The sequence below is a fragment of the Aedes aegypti genome, chromosome 2 (assembly GCF_002204515.2).
Source record: "Aedes aegypti strain LVP_AGWG chromosome 2, AaegL5.0 Primary Assembly, whole genome shotgun sequence".
Lineage (NCBI taxonomy): Eukaryota > Metazoa > Arthropoda > Insecta > Diptera > Culicidae > Aedes > Aedes aegypti.
The window spans coordinates 27,923,141-27,938,643 of record NC_035108.1 but is presented as its reverse complement, the minus strand read 5'-3'; the positions used below and the strand labels follow the sequence as shown (position 1 = coordinate 27,938,643).

The window sequence follows — 15,503 nt, the reverse complement described above, 5'->3', positions numbered from 1 at the left end:
AAGAAAACGTCGAAGTTCGCCTTCAAATATCTCATTTGGCAGGCCATCTACTCTTGCGGACTGAGGGTGAGCCTTTCGTGACAAAGGGCACAGTAAATGGTAAAGTAAAATATACAAATCTGAGTCCCTCGAGAAGCGACTTCTGTCGTTCTCGCAGTACACGACGAAGCTCCGCTATTTTGGCCAGATTTGGCATCATGCCACTATTCTTAAAGTGTCCTGAGGCCAATTCTGTCCATTTTGTTCCAAAGGACATGAATCCGCCAAACTGTCCGGAGCTGCGCCCGGTGGAGCAGTACTGCGCAAAAATGAAGCGGAACTTCGGAAGAGCAAGATGACAGTCAAAGACGAGAAGGACATGTTTAGAAAATGAAAAAAAACTGAGAAACTGGTACCGGATGACACTGTAAAGACTTTGATGGAGGGCATCAAGCAAAAATGCCATCAATTTTACACTCAAGGCTCCATCGATTAATTTTTCTTTTGATTTTTGAAGTAAATATATTTATAAAACTACCCTCAAATTTTGATTTGATTCTATGACATTTTCGGTGTCGCAATAATTTCGTGTTCGCCCTTTACGCCATCCAAACAAACATCTTCCCATACCTCAACTTAAACAAATATGGCACTCAACACAACACACAACAGGTGACCGTGAAAAATACTGGCTTGTAATCGATCACCTCAAATTGACTGCAAAGGGAACATTCAAAAATGACGTCCATCTTTGACAGTAGTTCCTGGTCATTAGGCCGAACACTTTTTTGCCGAAAGGGTTATTTCTCGATTACTTTTTCAAATCGACGTAAGTAACTTTCATACGGTTTTGAGAAAACTAAATAAGAAGAATCATAAGGTTGTGTCTTCTAAAACAGTTTTAAAATCAGGCTTGAACATTACATGAACTCCTCCACGATGCAAAGAGGAGGTGATTTTGCCATTTTTCAGAGGAGTAAAAGCTGAACCCAAAATTTTCAACACAGATCCTCAAGCAATTCGAGTGAGAGTGTAAAGAAATGCGAGGAATTTTACTCTGTTGTGTTTTGTGCTGCATATTCCTCGCTCATTTTTCGATGCTTCTCTGCACAGCATTTTTTCGCATTCTCGCAAAGAGGCAAGGGACGCACGCTGCTCTAAAGTATGTCACCGAGCTCTAATGATGTTGAGAAGTATTATCAAGCCTGTTTAAACTGAATCTCCTTTTAAGCATTTTTTCGCCACGTACATCGCTTAAACTTTGCATGCAATCAGCTCGCGCTTAAATATAAGGTAGTTCCTATCATTTAACACAAAAAATGTATGACAAAATGATACGCCGTTTCATTCCGTTACTTACGACGTTTTTATGCATGGTGAAAGAAACGAGTTGGTTTACAGCGGAACGTGTAGAATTGCGTCTGCGAAACACGTAGGATTGATAAAGTGAGTTTGTTTACTTTTCTGACTTGAGTCTGTTTGAAAAAGTTATCGAGCTTTGGCCAAATGTGTTTTGGCTGAATGCCGTTTGGCCGACAAATGGCTTTGTTGGGAAATTATAAATAGCATGTCAGAAATAATATGTAACATCTGGGATTATATGAGCCATATGTTATGAATAAAACCGTGCAGAGTGTGACTGTTACCACTACTACCGGCCACATCATTCAGATAAGGACTCATTCACGTAGTTCATAACGCTGAAAGAGTGGGTGGCTGTCCACAGGATGTTAAGGCTTATGTAAAATTTGTGAAATTTTCACATTAAAAACTTTACGGGGGAGTGTTGGCTAAGAAAAATTAGTAGATGAAAAAACCGAATTTAGTACTATACCATTTAATTCCACTAGAGTTTGTATCCTTTGACAGATACGCGTATTTCAACCTCAACTGTAAGGCCGTCTTCAGTGTCGTGTACTAGACTCGACTTTTATTGCCATTTTTAGCGATATGAATTTTTTGATTGAATACCATGGGGATAAGGCCTCTGATTATTCTAACATTATCTTTTAAGAGAATAGCTTATTTTTAAAAGAAGGTAGAATCGCTCATGAAAAGATTAGAATTCATAATATCACAGTTTTACTTGCAAGTAAAGCTAATGATCATAAGAATTAAAAACATTTGAGTATTAGCAAGTGCGATACCAATAGTTGAAAGAACAGCCATTGACTATACAAAGGGATAATCTATGATGACGTTTAAAGCAGCGCACATCATCACCATACCAGTATATGTTGAAAGAACTGCTTGTGATTTCAGGAAGGCAACTTTCAAAGTAAAATGTTAGTTGCTTAGACAACAATAATTTTTAGAAGTGTGAAATTTGAAATTACCACCCTACGTTGAAAGAAGGGCGTATCTTCGATATTTTGATTCGCACCTCTGAACCCCACAATTCAGTTTTGTTGGCAACTAACCTAATAGGGTGGTATTTAAAGCTGAAATGGTAACAGATGACTCCAATTTCAGGGGTAGTAAAAACGAAACCCTGAAGTAAAGAAATCACCACCGAAGATTAACTAAACACACAAAGTTATCATTCACATTACGCTTCGGCCAGATGGCATTCTGACAAAGGTGATCTGCCAAACGATGTTGGATTCGTGGGAAAAACATGACAGAAAGGAAGGGGGAAGGGAGGAGGAGAGTCTAGGAATCACAAAAAAATTAGACTAAAAATTGAACTCGGTTAAAAGCTTTGTTTTGTGTGTAACTTTTTATCGCGTGGGTCAAAATTTATGGAATTTTGGGTAATACTTGTTTAGAGTGTTATGTTTATGTGTGCATCGCGATCTGTCAAGTAGTTTTCAAAATGCATTCGAAACAAGAAGAGCTACGCCAGCAAATCTTCATTGATTTCAAACTAATCTGGAGATCGAAACGATTCAAAAACATCGATTCAAAGGATTCGATGAAATCGGTGAATGGATTCGATAGATGAAATTAGAATCGATTCAGTAACATCGATGTTTTAGCCAAACTTGTCCAACGCTACAGCCGATTTTCAACAGATCTAGTAATTTGTTCGCTTCGCGTATGACTTGGACACTGTCAAAGTAGGTACATATTCTATTTAGAATCCTTGCCGATGAATGATAATAACGGTTCAAAACACAATGGTTTAGCTTGTTATATTAAGGACATTAAACTTTCCCACTCACTCAGACTGTTAATTTTGTACTTGTTCCAAAAAAAGACCGAAAGGCTATTATCTTAAAACCATAATCAGTATACAACTACGAAATAGATAAAATTGCATAAATTCAAAAATAGCTCATTCAGTTCAATCAGCTTTCCGCCGAGGTACTTTCGTCACCTTGGATCCCATCCAATTAACCACCCAGTTTGTTCACTGCAAACAAAGCACGGATCCCATTTTAATTACGCAGGCCCCACACCCAGCAACAAAGCCCTCCCGTTATGAATGGAAACCCATCCCCGTATACATATAAGGTCAATCGCCTCCCAAAATGAGCTTACCTCTTGTCGATGGCCGTAATCCACTCCATGGCCATTTTGTTCGTCATTTTGCTGCCGGTCGGATTCCTGATTTCGGCTTTCCTATTTGAATTTTACACCGGTGCTCTTTTGGCCAGCCTCGCACTCGATGGTGATTATATTCCGAATGAGTGGGCTTCTCAATTGCACACTATTGAAAGCACTTTATCAGAATGAGGGAGCACTTTACCCACGCACTTCACTGGGATAATTATTTTCGATGCTAAGGACGTGGAAATATCGCTGTCGTAGAACTTTTTCGTCAACTTTTGCACTCTTCCTGGATTATTCGCAAATTTGTTTTGCGTTTCAATGATTAAGTTTATCGCAATTCACTTTACCTTCGAAATTTAACTTTTATTTTCATCTCGTATATCAAATGAGCGACCGATTACTTTCATCAAAATCACTCAACTTGTTGAGATGAAGTACCGTTAAACGAGGTAACATTGATAGATTTTTCGGAAAAAAAATCTGAATATTGCTGCATTCTTTTTGAAGATTTTTTTTTTTATATTTTCAAAATAAGTACTGCAATCTTAGTTATCGATTGTAGTTGTTTGATTTCAAAACGATTCATTATGCTTCCGTAATTTGTCCTAAAATTGTAAAAATTGAAAAACAATGTTGAGGTATTCCATTTTTAACCAGAAGCTCTTGAAACCTTCAAATCATGCTAAAACTTTTTATATTTGCATTCATCTTGCTTGACTGATTTACAGAAATTATAATTTTCCGTAAATATGTTGTTGGTCCCGTTCAAAGTAACCCTCATTATCAAAGACACCCCGTTTAACGGTACTTTCTCTTTCAATTCGCTAGCCGTTCTTACCGTACTGATCCCGATCAGCGTCGTTATTTTTTTCGGGCTTGTCACATCCACGAGTAAAAGGAGACAAAATTCAATTTGAATTTTATTTATTTTCTTCCGACGCTTAACGCGACTTTTCGCTTCGGAAAATCAATTTTCCCAAAGTTTGTACTCACGGGGAAAAATTTCCCCGAGTCGAGTTGATTCAAATTTGTCTCCGAATGGGACCGTTTCAAGCACTAACTAAACACTTCTCGGTCGGTAAATTCCCTTCGGCGGTGTGGGATGACGACAGCGAATCTGGTTCGACCGCATCACGGCAAAATGAGTTTTCGGACACATGTCCCGATTTTCTTCCTCTCGTCGTCGTCGGACAGGGAAAGCCTCACAACTTTTGACACCGGGTATTAATGAGTTTCATTTCAATCTCGCTGGGATGAGATTTTTCCATTTTCAGTCAAGTACCTTGACCGAATTCGTCATCGTTGGAAAAAGCTTTTCCTGAACCTTGGTCCTATTTCGGCCTCGTTTTGGGGATTAAAATTTTATGTGGCTGCATTCAAGCATGATCAAATATTGTGAACCTTCTTCGTCCCAGAGGGATGTGCAGCAAAGCACTCAGCTTAATCCTTGGTCCTAGCGTTCGTCGTCCTTTTGGGTGGCGCTTGGGAACGATGAGCTTGACTTTTTGTGCAGCCAACCGATGGAAATTTATGGCGTTGAACTGGACTTGGTATCGGGAGTGCTGACCACACAACGTGCACACATATGGGGGTATTACTTTTCAATGGAGTTCACTGCACTTCGGGGTCTACGGATGCTTTGGCCACTGGTACACCTGTGATGAAGAGATAGAGAGAAGACCAAGTTTAAATTAGTGCTTGGGTTTTTTAGAGGATGCAAATTTCGATGAAACTGAGAGGTTATATATCATCATTAGGACCCATTACTTCAGCCATATGGATAGTGCAAGCAATGTAGGTATATATTCAATTCAATGAAAGTGTTGTACTTTGGTGAAGTTTTGATTACTCTCAGCATGACAACATTTGTGCTATTTCAGATATTTTTAAAATTATGTGAACCATTCATCATATTCACATCATCATTGAACGCAATTTTTTTTCGGTTACCTTGTTTGCGGATTGACTGGATTTCTCACTTCGGATTTTAAGTTATCCAGAACTCCATCAAATGTAGAATAACAGAATCAAAAAAATCCTCTGATTTTCTCGAAATTTGTGGCATTTATTACAATTTTGGTGATTTTAAGTATTTACATTACCTTCCTGTCTTGTACACTACCCGCCAAAAATATGGAAACGCTTCCCTGATTATCGTACACCCATAATCAATATTGCAACACCCTTATAAGTTCATATAATCGCGACATTTAGATATAGAACAAAAGATTTCTAGAGTGTCCATTTCCCGGCCATTTTGCTTGCCCCGGAGAATACCGGGAATCCGGGATTTCAGAGATTTGAAATAGACTTGTATTTTTGTTGAAATGGAAGTTAAATTTCAACTTAACAATGTTTTGACAATTGAGGGGGTTGGAAGTAGAGGGGTGAAAGTGACAAAAATCTACTTTTAAGAAAACAAGTTTGAAGTTTTTTTTTGAGGAATTTCACTTTTTGTATATAACTTTCAACGAATGATTTCATTTGTTCTGATCACCTCAGAATACAGCTAGAAAGCTAGGAATAGTTTTTTTTTCAGTATACTTAATTCTAAACCTGCTCTCTTGATCTGCCCTCCTAGTTCACTGCGCTCCACGCCTTCATGTACCAACCAGATCCAAAGCGAACACCATCTTTGCAGGGTTGCTGTCCAGCATTCTTGCAACATGCCCTGCCCATCGTATCCGTCCAGCTTTGGCCACCTTCTGGATACTGGGTTCGTCGTAGAGTTGGCGAGCTTGTGGTTCATCCTTCGCCGCCACACACCATTTTCCTGCACACCACCAAAGATCGTCCTGAGCACCTAACATTCGTAAACTCCAAGTGCTTGTAAGTCCTCCTCGAGCATCGTCCATGTTTCAAGCCCGTAGAGGACTACCGGCCTTATGAGCGTTTTGTACATGGTACATTTGGCGCGGGTGTGAATCTTTTTTGACAGTAGCTTCTTGTGGAGACCATAGTAGGCCTGACTTCCACTGATGATGCACCTCCGTATTTCACGGCTAACGTTATTGTCATCCGTCAGCAAAGATCCAAGGTACACAAACTCGTTGACCATCTCCGTCAATCGTAACACTGTTACCTAGACGAGCCCTGTCGCACTCGGCTCCACAAACTAGCATGTACAGGGTGATTATTATTTCCTGTCAGTAAAATAAGTACTCATAGAAAAAAGGTGGTTGTATGAATTTTAATAATTTTAATTACCAGTGCATATCCAGTTTTAGTTATCTATAACATTTGTCTTCACTGTACATAGATAACATATTTATTTTTTTACCTTAATTTCCAGCCACATGCGTTGTTTCAGAAGCATTACAGTTAACACGCACGTTATTCAGAAGCATATATTTAAACCAAAAAAGACATGTTTTTTTCGCTAATATTTTCCATAAGTCTGAAAGATTGTGGTAACATACTGTTTTAATCAGGCACATTTTTCAGCAGAGTTTAGTCAAAAATACATTTCTGTGGAAAACGTGCGTGCCAGGTTTAATGCCTTTAAAATAACACATATGACTAAAAACTAAGGGAAATGATAAAAGATTCAATCTTTACAAACTTTATAGATGTGCAAAACAGGATGTACACTGGAAATTAAAATTCATACGTACATCTTTTATCTACGATCAGTTACTTTACTGACAGGAATTAGTAATCACCCTGTACTTTGTCTTGGACGCATTCACCACCAGTCCAAGTTTCGTTGCCTCGCGTTTCAGGTGTGTGTGTACAGGTCTGCACCCTTTTCTAATCTTCAGCCAAAAATGTCGATATCATCCGCGAAACAAACAAATTGATTGGATTTCGTAAAAATCGCACCCCGGCTGTTAAGCCCGGCACTCCGCATAACACCTTCTAGCGCAGATTTTGAACCTCACCTTATTTTTTAGAAGGGCGTATCGGAAAATGCATGGCAAATCTTTAAAAAACTGTAACTCGAAAACGGTTTGTCCGATCGATTTGAGATCTTCTACAAAGTTGTAGGTATTGCTATTGTTGTAGAAAAATATGCACGGTAAAAAATGTTACAGATTATTTTTTATTTCAAAAACAATATTTTAAAATCGATTTTCTCCAAAAACGCAGTTTCGATTTTATTTATTTTTGGATATGTTTTAGGGGACAACTTATGTGATTTATTGCACAATGTTTCAAAATGGAAGAATTATGGACAAAAAAGTTATGATTTTTAAAAAATTCCAAATTTTGAAAAAAAAAATTGAAATAGAGGAAAACAATAATTTTGTATGTGATTATTTGAAAGTACAGAAAAATTGCAATCGAAAAGTACTTAAGTAAATTTTTTCTAGGTTGCATCAATTTCGAGATACAGGTTGGACTCGATTATCCGGAGTATCGATTTTTTTCACTCCGGATAATCGAATCCTCCGGATAATCGAATCAATAAGAAAAAAAAATGAAATATTTGATAAAAGAACTTTAATATTATCTTTTTTAGTTATTTTATTTATATGATGCGGTGGCGTATCCAGAATTTTTTTCTAGGAACAGTAGGGGTCTTTACAAGAAAAAAAAATGACAGCATACACAAAAAAAACACTTTTTCAAACCCCCCTTTTCTTTAATACGTTTTAAACTACAAAAACATTAATATTGTATATTGCAATACCAAATTATCTCAGATTTATTCATTAAAATTGATAAACAAGAAAATCCAAAAACAAACTCCGGATAATCAAATCCCGGATAATCGAGTCCCCGGATAATCGAGTCTCCGAATAATCGAGTCCGACCTGTATACTCATATTTATATAAAATTTTCAAATAAAAAAGAAAAATGGCATATTTCGTGTTTCTCCATTCCAGAAAAAAAAAATATTTTGATTGAGCGAATCGTAGCTAAATCGTTTATCGTATGATCAAAACATTTATGCTTAAGTATTAAAAAAAGAGTGCACGGTAAAAAATATAAACGATATATTCAAATGAAAATTTGAAGCTAATAGTTCTTAAAAACCACAACATTGATGTTTGTAATTTGTGGATATATTTTGCGGTTGTTGTAGGTATTGTTTAGGACTATATGGAAAAAAATATGCACGGTAAAAAACAGATTTTTCTAATAAAAAAAAATTAAAATCGTTTTTCTATGAAAATGCATCTGTGATTTTTATTATTTTTGGACATGTTTTAGGGGACAACTAAAGTGATTTATTAAACAATGTTTCATAATGGAAGAATTACGGACAAAAAAGTTATAATTTTATAAAATACTAGTGGTCCCGGCAAACTTCGTCTTGCCAATCAAGTAGGCTGTTGAAAAACGTTATGGATCGTCTCATACAAAATGACAGTTTCGTTCACCCCCTTTTTTTCATCTTTCCTGTTGAATAGCTCCGGATTTTTATACACACAAACACGTCGGATCCCTTAACGAACAAAACGGAGAGAGAATCATCCAAATCCGTTAACCCGTTCGTAAGCCATTTCGTGACATACAAACACCATTCCATTTTTATTTATATATAGATTACAAATTTTGAAAAAAATCGAAATGAAGGAAAACAATGATAGTACAGAAAATGCATTGGAAGAGTACTTAACCCTCTAATACCCAACCCCGCCTTTAGACGGGGTACACTTTGGATATTTGTGTATTTTGTGTATTTTTTCGTAGCTTGGAAATCAAAATGATTTTATTTTTGGATTTAACCTTCACGGTGTCTCTGGTAGAAAACATTAATATAAAAAAATCAGTATCGACGAAACACTCACCAAATGAAAGCTTAGGCTTTCCCCTTTCATTTGAGACCGGTTTGAAAATGTTCTATCGGGGGGTCCTGAACATTTTTTTTTTTAATTTTAGTTAGAGATACGTACCATAGGTGATCTTCTTCCACCAATAGTATGATACAATGAATCGCTTGTACCATGTGATGACAACTCAATAGAACCGTAGAAGGCCATGACAAATATTTCTGGACAAACATTTGAAAAGGGCTGGAGAGGTCTTGAGCCTTTTTCAGAAACGTTGCTGTTGAGCCCTTTTTAGCTCGCCCATGCAAACTAACACCACTATCAGAAAGATTAGTGTTAGCTCTTCCTGATAGTAGTATTGGTAAGCGTGATCGAGTTAAATTGGGCTCAACAGCGTCATACAAAGACATTGTTTACCTATGTCGATGTGCCCTTTTTAAATGTTTGTTCAGATTTCCGTAAAACAAGCTTGTTTTTGTTTTGGCCGTGTTGCTGTTCAGTTGATTATAAATTCAGTAAACAGTAAAATTGTATATCTTTAATCAAAATTTATTCATTTATACAAAACTAAAATGGTTGTAAATAGTATTTAAAATTTTGAATAAAAAAATGTTTAGAGATTTGAAAGATTTCCAATAAATAACCATTATTTAGATTCAGTTGTATGCTACCGTCTTAAAATTCAAATATATTTTCATAAGATATTGCTTTTTACGATAAGTAATAACCAAAGCGTTTTAAAACATTTACTCATGGATCATTACATTACCAATGGTTTCACAGATTGCAAAAAAACAACTAAATTGGCATCAATGGTAGGGGAAATCGGCGCTGCGTTATAACGCTTCATTGCTTAAGTTGTCGCGTTCTAAGGTGGTATAGCGAAATATTGATGCTTGTGTCGCGTGATAAGTTTACAAATTAATTGTTTTGGGTCAATATTTTGGTTTGCTGATTAGAGGTATGCCTGTTAATAATTACAATCAATATATCCCAATTTCACACCTAATAATAAATATATATATTTACACTACACTCTGTCAGGAGACCTGGAATATGAAACCGAAAAGCGAAGTCTGCAACCGTTATCAGCAATAGTGGTTGATATTATTGAACAGCACATTCTTCACGACATCAGGATTACAGTCTGGTATTGTCCTACAAAAATATGTCGAGCTTGCACGTTTATTCGTTCAGTAACCAGTTCAAACTTTTGAATTTAGCACTGTTTAAATATAAATACAATTTAAAACCTACCACTCGAAGCATGTAATGATGTGAGAACAACAATCTCACCAAAACTAAAGGGAAAACGTGGTAGACACAGTAATGCAAAAAGTAAGTGCAAATTGAATTGGTTGGTTGTCGAATCTACACGGTTTACCACCCAACTGAGAATCTTATTCAACATCTGTGCAACCTAAAAAAACCCATTTGTTCGCTGATGACTTGTTTTTGATTAAAAAAAATGATTTGAGCACCAGATGAGCGTTGCAGTTGAGCAGCTGTCTAAGGGGTTTGGATGTTGCAATGGCCCCAAACATCGCTTTCAAAATCAGCAGACCTAACCAATCAGTTCAGGGGTTTTTAGAGGTAACACATTTGCACTTTGATTTGAATGATAATGCAGAAACTGTAATAACGTAAATGTAAATGCATATAAATGCGTTCAGGGGCCTTCCTTAGCCTTAGTGGTTAGAGTCCGCAGCTACAAAGCAAAGCCATGCTGAAGGTGTCTGGGTTCGATTCCCGGTCGGTCCAGGATCTTTTCGTAAAGGAAAGTTCCTTGACTTCCCTGGGCATAGAGTATTATCGTACCTGCCACACGAGATACGAATGCGAAAATGGCAACATTGGCAAAGAAAGCTCTCAGTTAATAACTGTGGAAGTGCTCATAAGAACACTAAGCTGAGAAACAGGCTCTGTCCCAGTGAGGACGTTAATGCCAAGAAGAAGAACGTTCAGAAGTTAGTTGATTATGTGACGTCCAAAAAGGGGAGTTAGCCTGGGCAGTTCGATCTGCAAGCGATGGAGAAGGGCCCTTTAATCATTTACCCTGTCGATTATCGAGCATAATTCCGACGTCATCAGGAACGGTCAAGGCCGATGTAAGGATACTGGCGTAAAAATACTGTTGCTGTTTGCTGTTGCTTCTGGCGTTCCAGAAAAATATGGCAATATTGAGAAAATGTGGAAGACACTGTTGCTTTTGAATAATTTTAGGTGCTCCATTGCTGGAGATTTGAAAATCGTCAATCTGTTTTTCGTAATAATGGGAGGTAGTTCAACATTTCCTTGCCCATACTGTACCACACAAAAAAGATTTATCCAATTTAGCTGGTCATCCACGAATACTTTGTCACATACGCGTCCGCGAAATGGAAAAGTCTCGGCTCGGACCATAATCTGGCGAAGCAGTTCTTCAATTGCATTTACTATCCACTGCTCCAAATTGATCCAAATAATGTCGAGGAATGGGTAAGCGTCAGCAGTTTGATTGCGTGATTCATAAAGATGACCTTAAAATAATTCTTTTATCACAGGTGAGGATCATCAGTTGTCAACGCCACAACAAAAGTGGATTCACCAGATGAAACTGTCAGAAGCTTTTGAAAAATCGGCATGTTTTGGAAGTGTAATGGGATCTAAGTTTGCTAGCAATTATAATTTATCGTACTGTTCTGTAAATTATCTCTTTTAAATGAAAAAATGTATTTCAGGCGCTTGATCATTCTTATCAGGTACATATAAGTTGTTTTCAAACGAGTCTGGATGATGATTTTGCAGAAAAGTTGAGAACTTTTCAAAAACGTGGATTGCTTACCCAATAGAATCGAAGTTCCATATTTCCGCTATCATATCCCAAAGTTTTGTGAAATCACAGGAAGTGGTTTGAGCAAATACGGGAAACAAGCCAGTGAAACCGTGCATTTCGATTTTCAAGTTGCTTGGAATCATGTTAAGGTTCCGGAGAACTCCGAAGCATATGATCGACAGCTTCTTTGAGCTGTAGTAATGTACAATAGTGAGCATTTGTAAGCCGTATTATCCGTATTTACTTTATCGATATGTCGTGTATATAATTGGTTTAAATAGAATGGTATAATGCTAAATCTAAATCCTTTTTATTAATTGGTTAACTATTCGTAGTACAATTTATCATGGCTACCTAGAAAAGCATGAAAGAAAATGACTGTGTGAACCATAATTAAGAAATCAGTACTGAAAAAACGGCATTGTACTGTTTTGAAAAAAATGTTCAGGACCCCCCGATAGAACATTTCCAAACAGGTCTCAAATGGAAGGGGAAAGCCTAAGCTTTCATTTGGTGGATGTTTTAGCGATACTGATTTTTTTATATTAATGTTGTTCTACCAGAGACACCGTGCCTTGACTTATAACATGCATATAAGGAAGGTTTTTTTATGACTTTTGAAACTTTTTTGTATTTTTGAAAATTGCTTGAAAAATTGTATTCCTTCATAACCTATAAATGCCTGGGGTTCATTTAATGTGTAATATAAAAAATCGAAGCTTTTATATTTTTCTACGATCAACCTATCACAGAAGAAGGGCTTGGTGGAATTAAAATAATTTCAAACCTGTATTTCCGTTAATTACACGGAAAATAAAAATAATTCCAGAAAAAAAAATTAAATTTAATATTTTTAAAAGTACCGTGAAAACTTGAATTTTTATTATTGCCGAAAATCAGTAACCAGAAGAGGCTCCAAGAAAAAATGAAAAAGAATAGGGATGTTCAAAAATAAAAATTATAAAAATCAAAAACCAAAATTCACAAACTTGCGAATAAAAATAAATTATTGCCCAAAACGTGTTTAGAACGATTTTAGATAACGAAAAATGATATTTAGATCGAAAATAAAAATTTGGGTATTAGAGGGTTAAGTAAAATTTTTCTAGGTTGCATCAATTTCGAGATATACTCATACTTATATAAAATTTTCAAATAAAAATAGAAAAATAGGCCCTTTTCAAACACATTTCGTGTTTCGTCATTCCGGAAAATTTTTATTTAATTTCAACAACACAAACCAAGTCAAGTCATGTACACAACACTGAAGACGGCTTTACAGTTGAGGTTGAAAAACGCGTATCTGTCGAAGGATACAATAGTACAATTAAAAGGAACAGTACTTCTCATCTTTTTGTTAATTACAGGCATTCTACTAAACAGGCTCCACAAGGGTTTTCATCACTTTTGCCTGTGTTAGTAGGTATGATGAACAAACACGTTTTTCCCATGCCCATACATTTGGACATGGTAAATGAATAGAAGAAAAACGATGCTTTTTTTAAACGTACTTCATGGGTACAAAAATAATGCGCTGTGTTGTCAAGTTTTATCACTGTAGCAATCATCATTGAAAAAAATGCGGTACAAAAACTTCGTGGTGTGAAGTACCTATGTAGTATAGTCTGAAACCGTGAGAGCATTAGTGTTGTATCAACAGTGATTGTTCAGTGATTTTAGTTGACGTGCTACGAAAGAAGATACAGCATTATATTGTCGATTAAGGAGGCGTTTTACAGAGGTTTTTATTTTTGTTGTGCAATGAGTTTTATCAGTTCAAGATGTATTAAAGTGTTCAAACAAAGTTGTTCTAAACATTGTCGAAATCTTACGGAAGATAATATTCAGAAATTGATTTTGGTGGGATTTGCTGAACAGAATAAATTAATTAGTAAGCTTAAAATTTGTGATTCTTGTCGTTTAAAACTGTCTAATTGTACTCAACTATCTAGTAGCGATGACTCATCGAGCAGTGATGAACATGTAACTTCTGATACTGAAATGAATGTTCCAAGTCAGGAGTCTTTGGTAACTGTACCGTCAATGACCTCGGTCAATGCGACTGATTCTGAAATAGGTGAATGTTCACAAAATTTTTTTTAACAAATCAAAAATTCAATAAATTATGTAAAGCTAAAATATGAAGAAGTTAATAAAAAAATAAGAAGAGAAATATTCAAGTTAAATACAATTGATGAAATTGACAGAGATAAGGTAAACGAGTTTGATGAAATGATTGCACAAATTAAAGATAAATTTTCTAAAGACGGTATCACCAGGAACGAAAAACTCCAACTACTTTCAATATTGCCGAGGTCAGAAAATTCAGAAAATAATGGATACATTTATTACATCCAGGTATTTGGCAACACAAGCTAAACAGTCATTAGAAGGAACAAGTAAATCTCGTACATCAAGTGATGTAGCAAAAGAAAAATTTAAAAATTAGAAATAAAATTGCAGTATTTATATATATATAAAAAAATCTTAGTTTTTGTGGATATTTTCACTTCAATTGACCTACGTATCAACTCGAACACTCAGATTTATGCTCTAAATCGTCCGTGCGTGATAAAAATTCATCGAAATTTGTTTTTTCTCGGTAAAAGGCATGGTGTTCATTTTACCACCCCTGTTTATTTTACCACCACTTCCCCTAAATATGAGCATATCACGAAATTGATGCAACCTAGGAAAAAAATTTCTTTTCGATTGCAATTTTTCTGTACTTTCAAATAATCACATAAAAAATATTGTTTTCCTCTATTTCGATTTTTTTTTTCAAAATCTGTAATTTTTTTAAAAATCATAACTTTTTTGTCCATAATTCTTCCATTTTGAAACATTGTGCAATAAATCACATAAGTTGTCCGCTAAAACATATCCAAAAATAAAAAAAATCGAAACTGCGTTTCTGGAGAAAATTGATTTTAAAATTTTGTTTTTGAAATATAAAATGATCTGTTACTTTTTTTACCGTGCATATTTTTCTTCATATAGTCCTAAACAATACCTAGTTTGTAGAAGATCTCAAATCGATCGGACAAACCGTTTTCGAGTTATAGTTTTTTTAAAGATTTGCTATGCATTTTCCGATACGCCCTTCTCAAAAATAAGGCGAGGTTCAAAATGGCGGTTTGAAGGTGCAAATTGGCATTTTTGGTCATAAAGAATCTGTATGCAAATTTTCAGGCGATTCAAAAAATACAAAAATAAATTTAAAAAAATCGTCATGTTCGGTGAAATTGCTCACATGCTTTAAACATTTTGAATTTGGATAATCGTTCTGGATAAGGGGTTAAATTTGATGGGGAACTTAGTGTACATCCAATAATGGAATTTTTGGGGCATATGTAAGAAACATTATCACCAACTTCAAAATATCAATTTTAAATTGCTCAACTTTTTTTTTTTTTTCTATTTATTTATTTGACAGGCTCAAGCGCACTAGGCATAACGGAGCCGAATATTCCGAACAATTTAATTACAAATC

General features: G+C 35.8%; 1 protein-coding gene across 7 annotated transcripts in view; it reads right to left on the bottom strand.

The window, feature by feature from the left end:
- LOC5573236 (rap guanine nucleotide exchange factor 4) overlaps window positions 1-15,503 on the bottom strand; it is a 1,027,655-nt gene that overhangs the window by 779,468 nt on the left and 232,684 nt on the right. For all 7 annotated transcript variants that reach the window (XR_002499466.1, XM_021840357.1, XM_021840363.1 and 4 more), the window contains exons 3-4: window positions 4,313-5,129; window positions 3,463-3,821 (exon numbers count right to left, since the gene is read on the bottom strand). Coding sequence is in view for 6 of the 7 variants with exons in the window: in XM_021840357.1 (XP_021696049.1) it covers window positions 3,463-3,509 (47 nt within the window). In the remaining variant the exon portion in view is untranslated. The remainder of the gene's footprint in view (window positions 1-3,462; window positions 3,822-4,312; window positions 5,130-15,503) is intronic.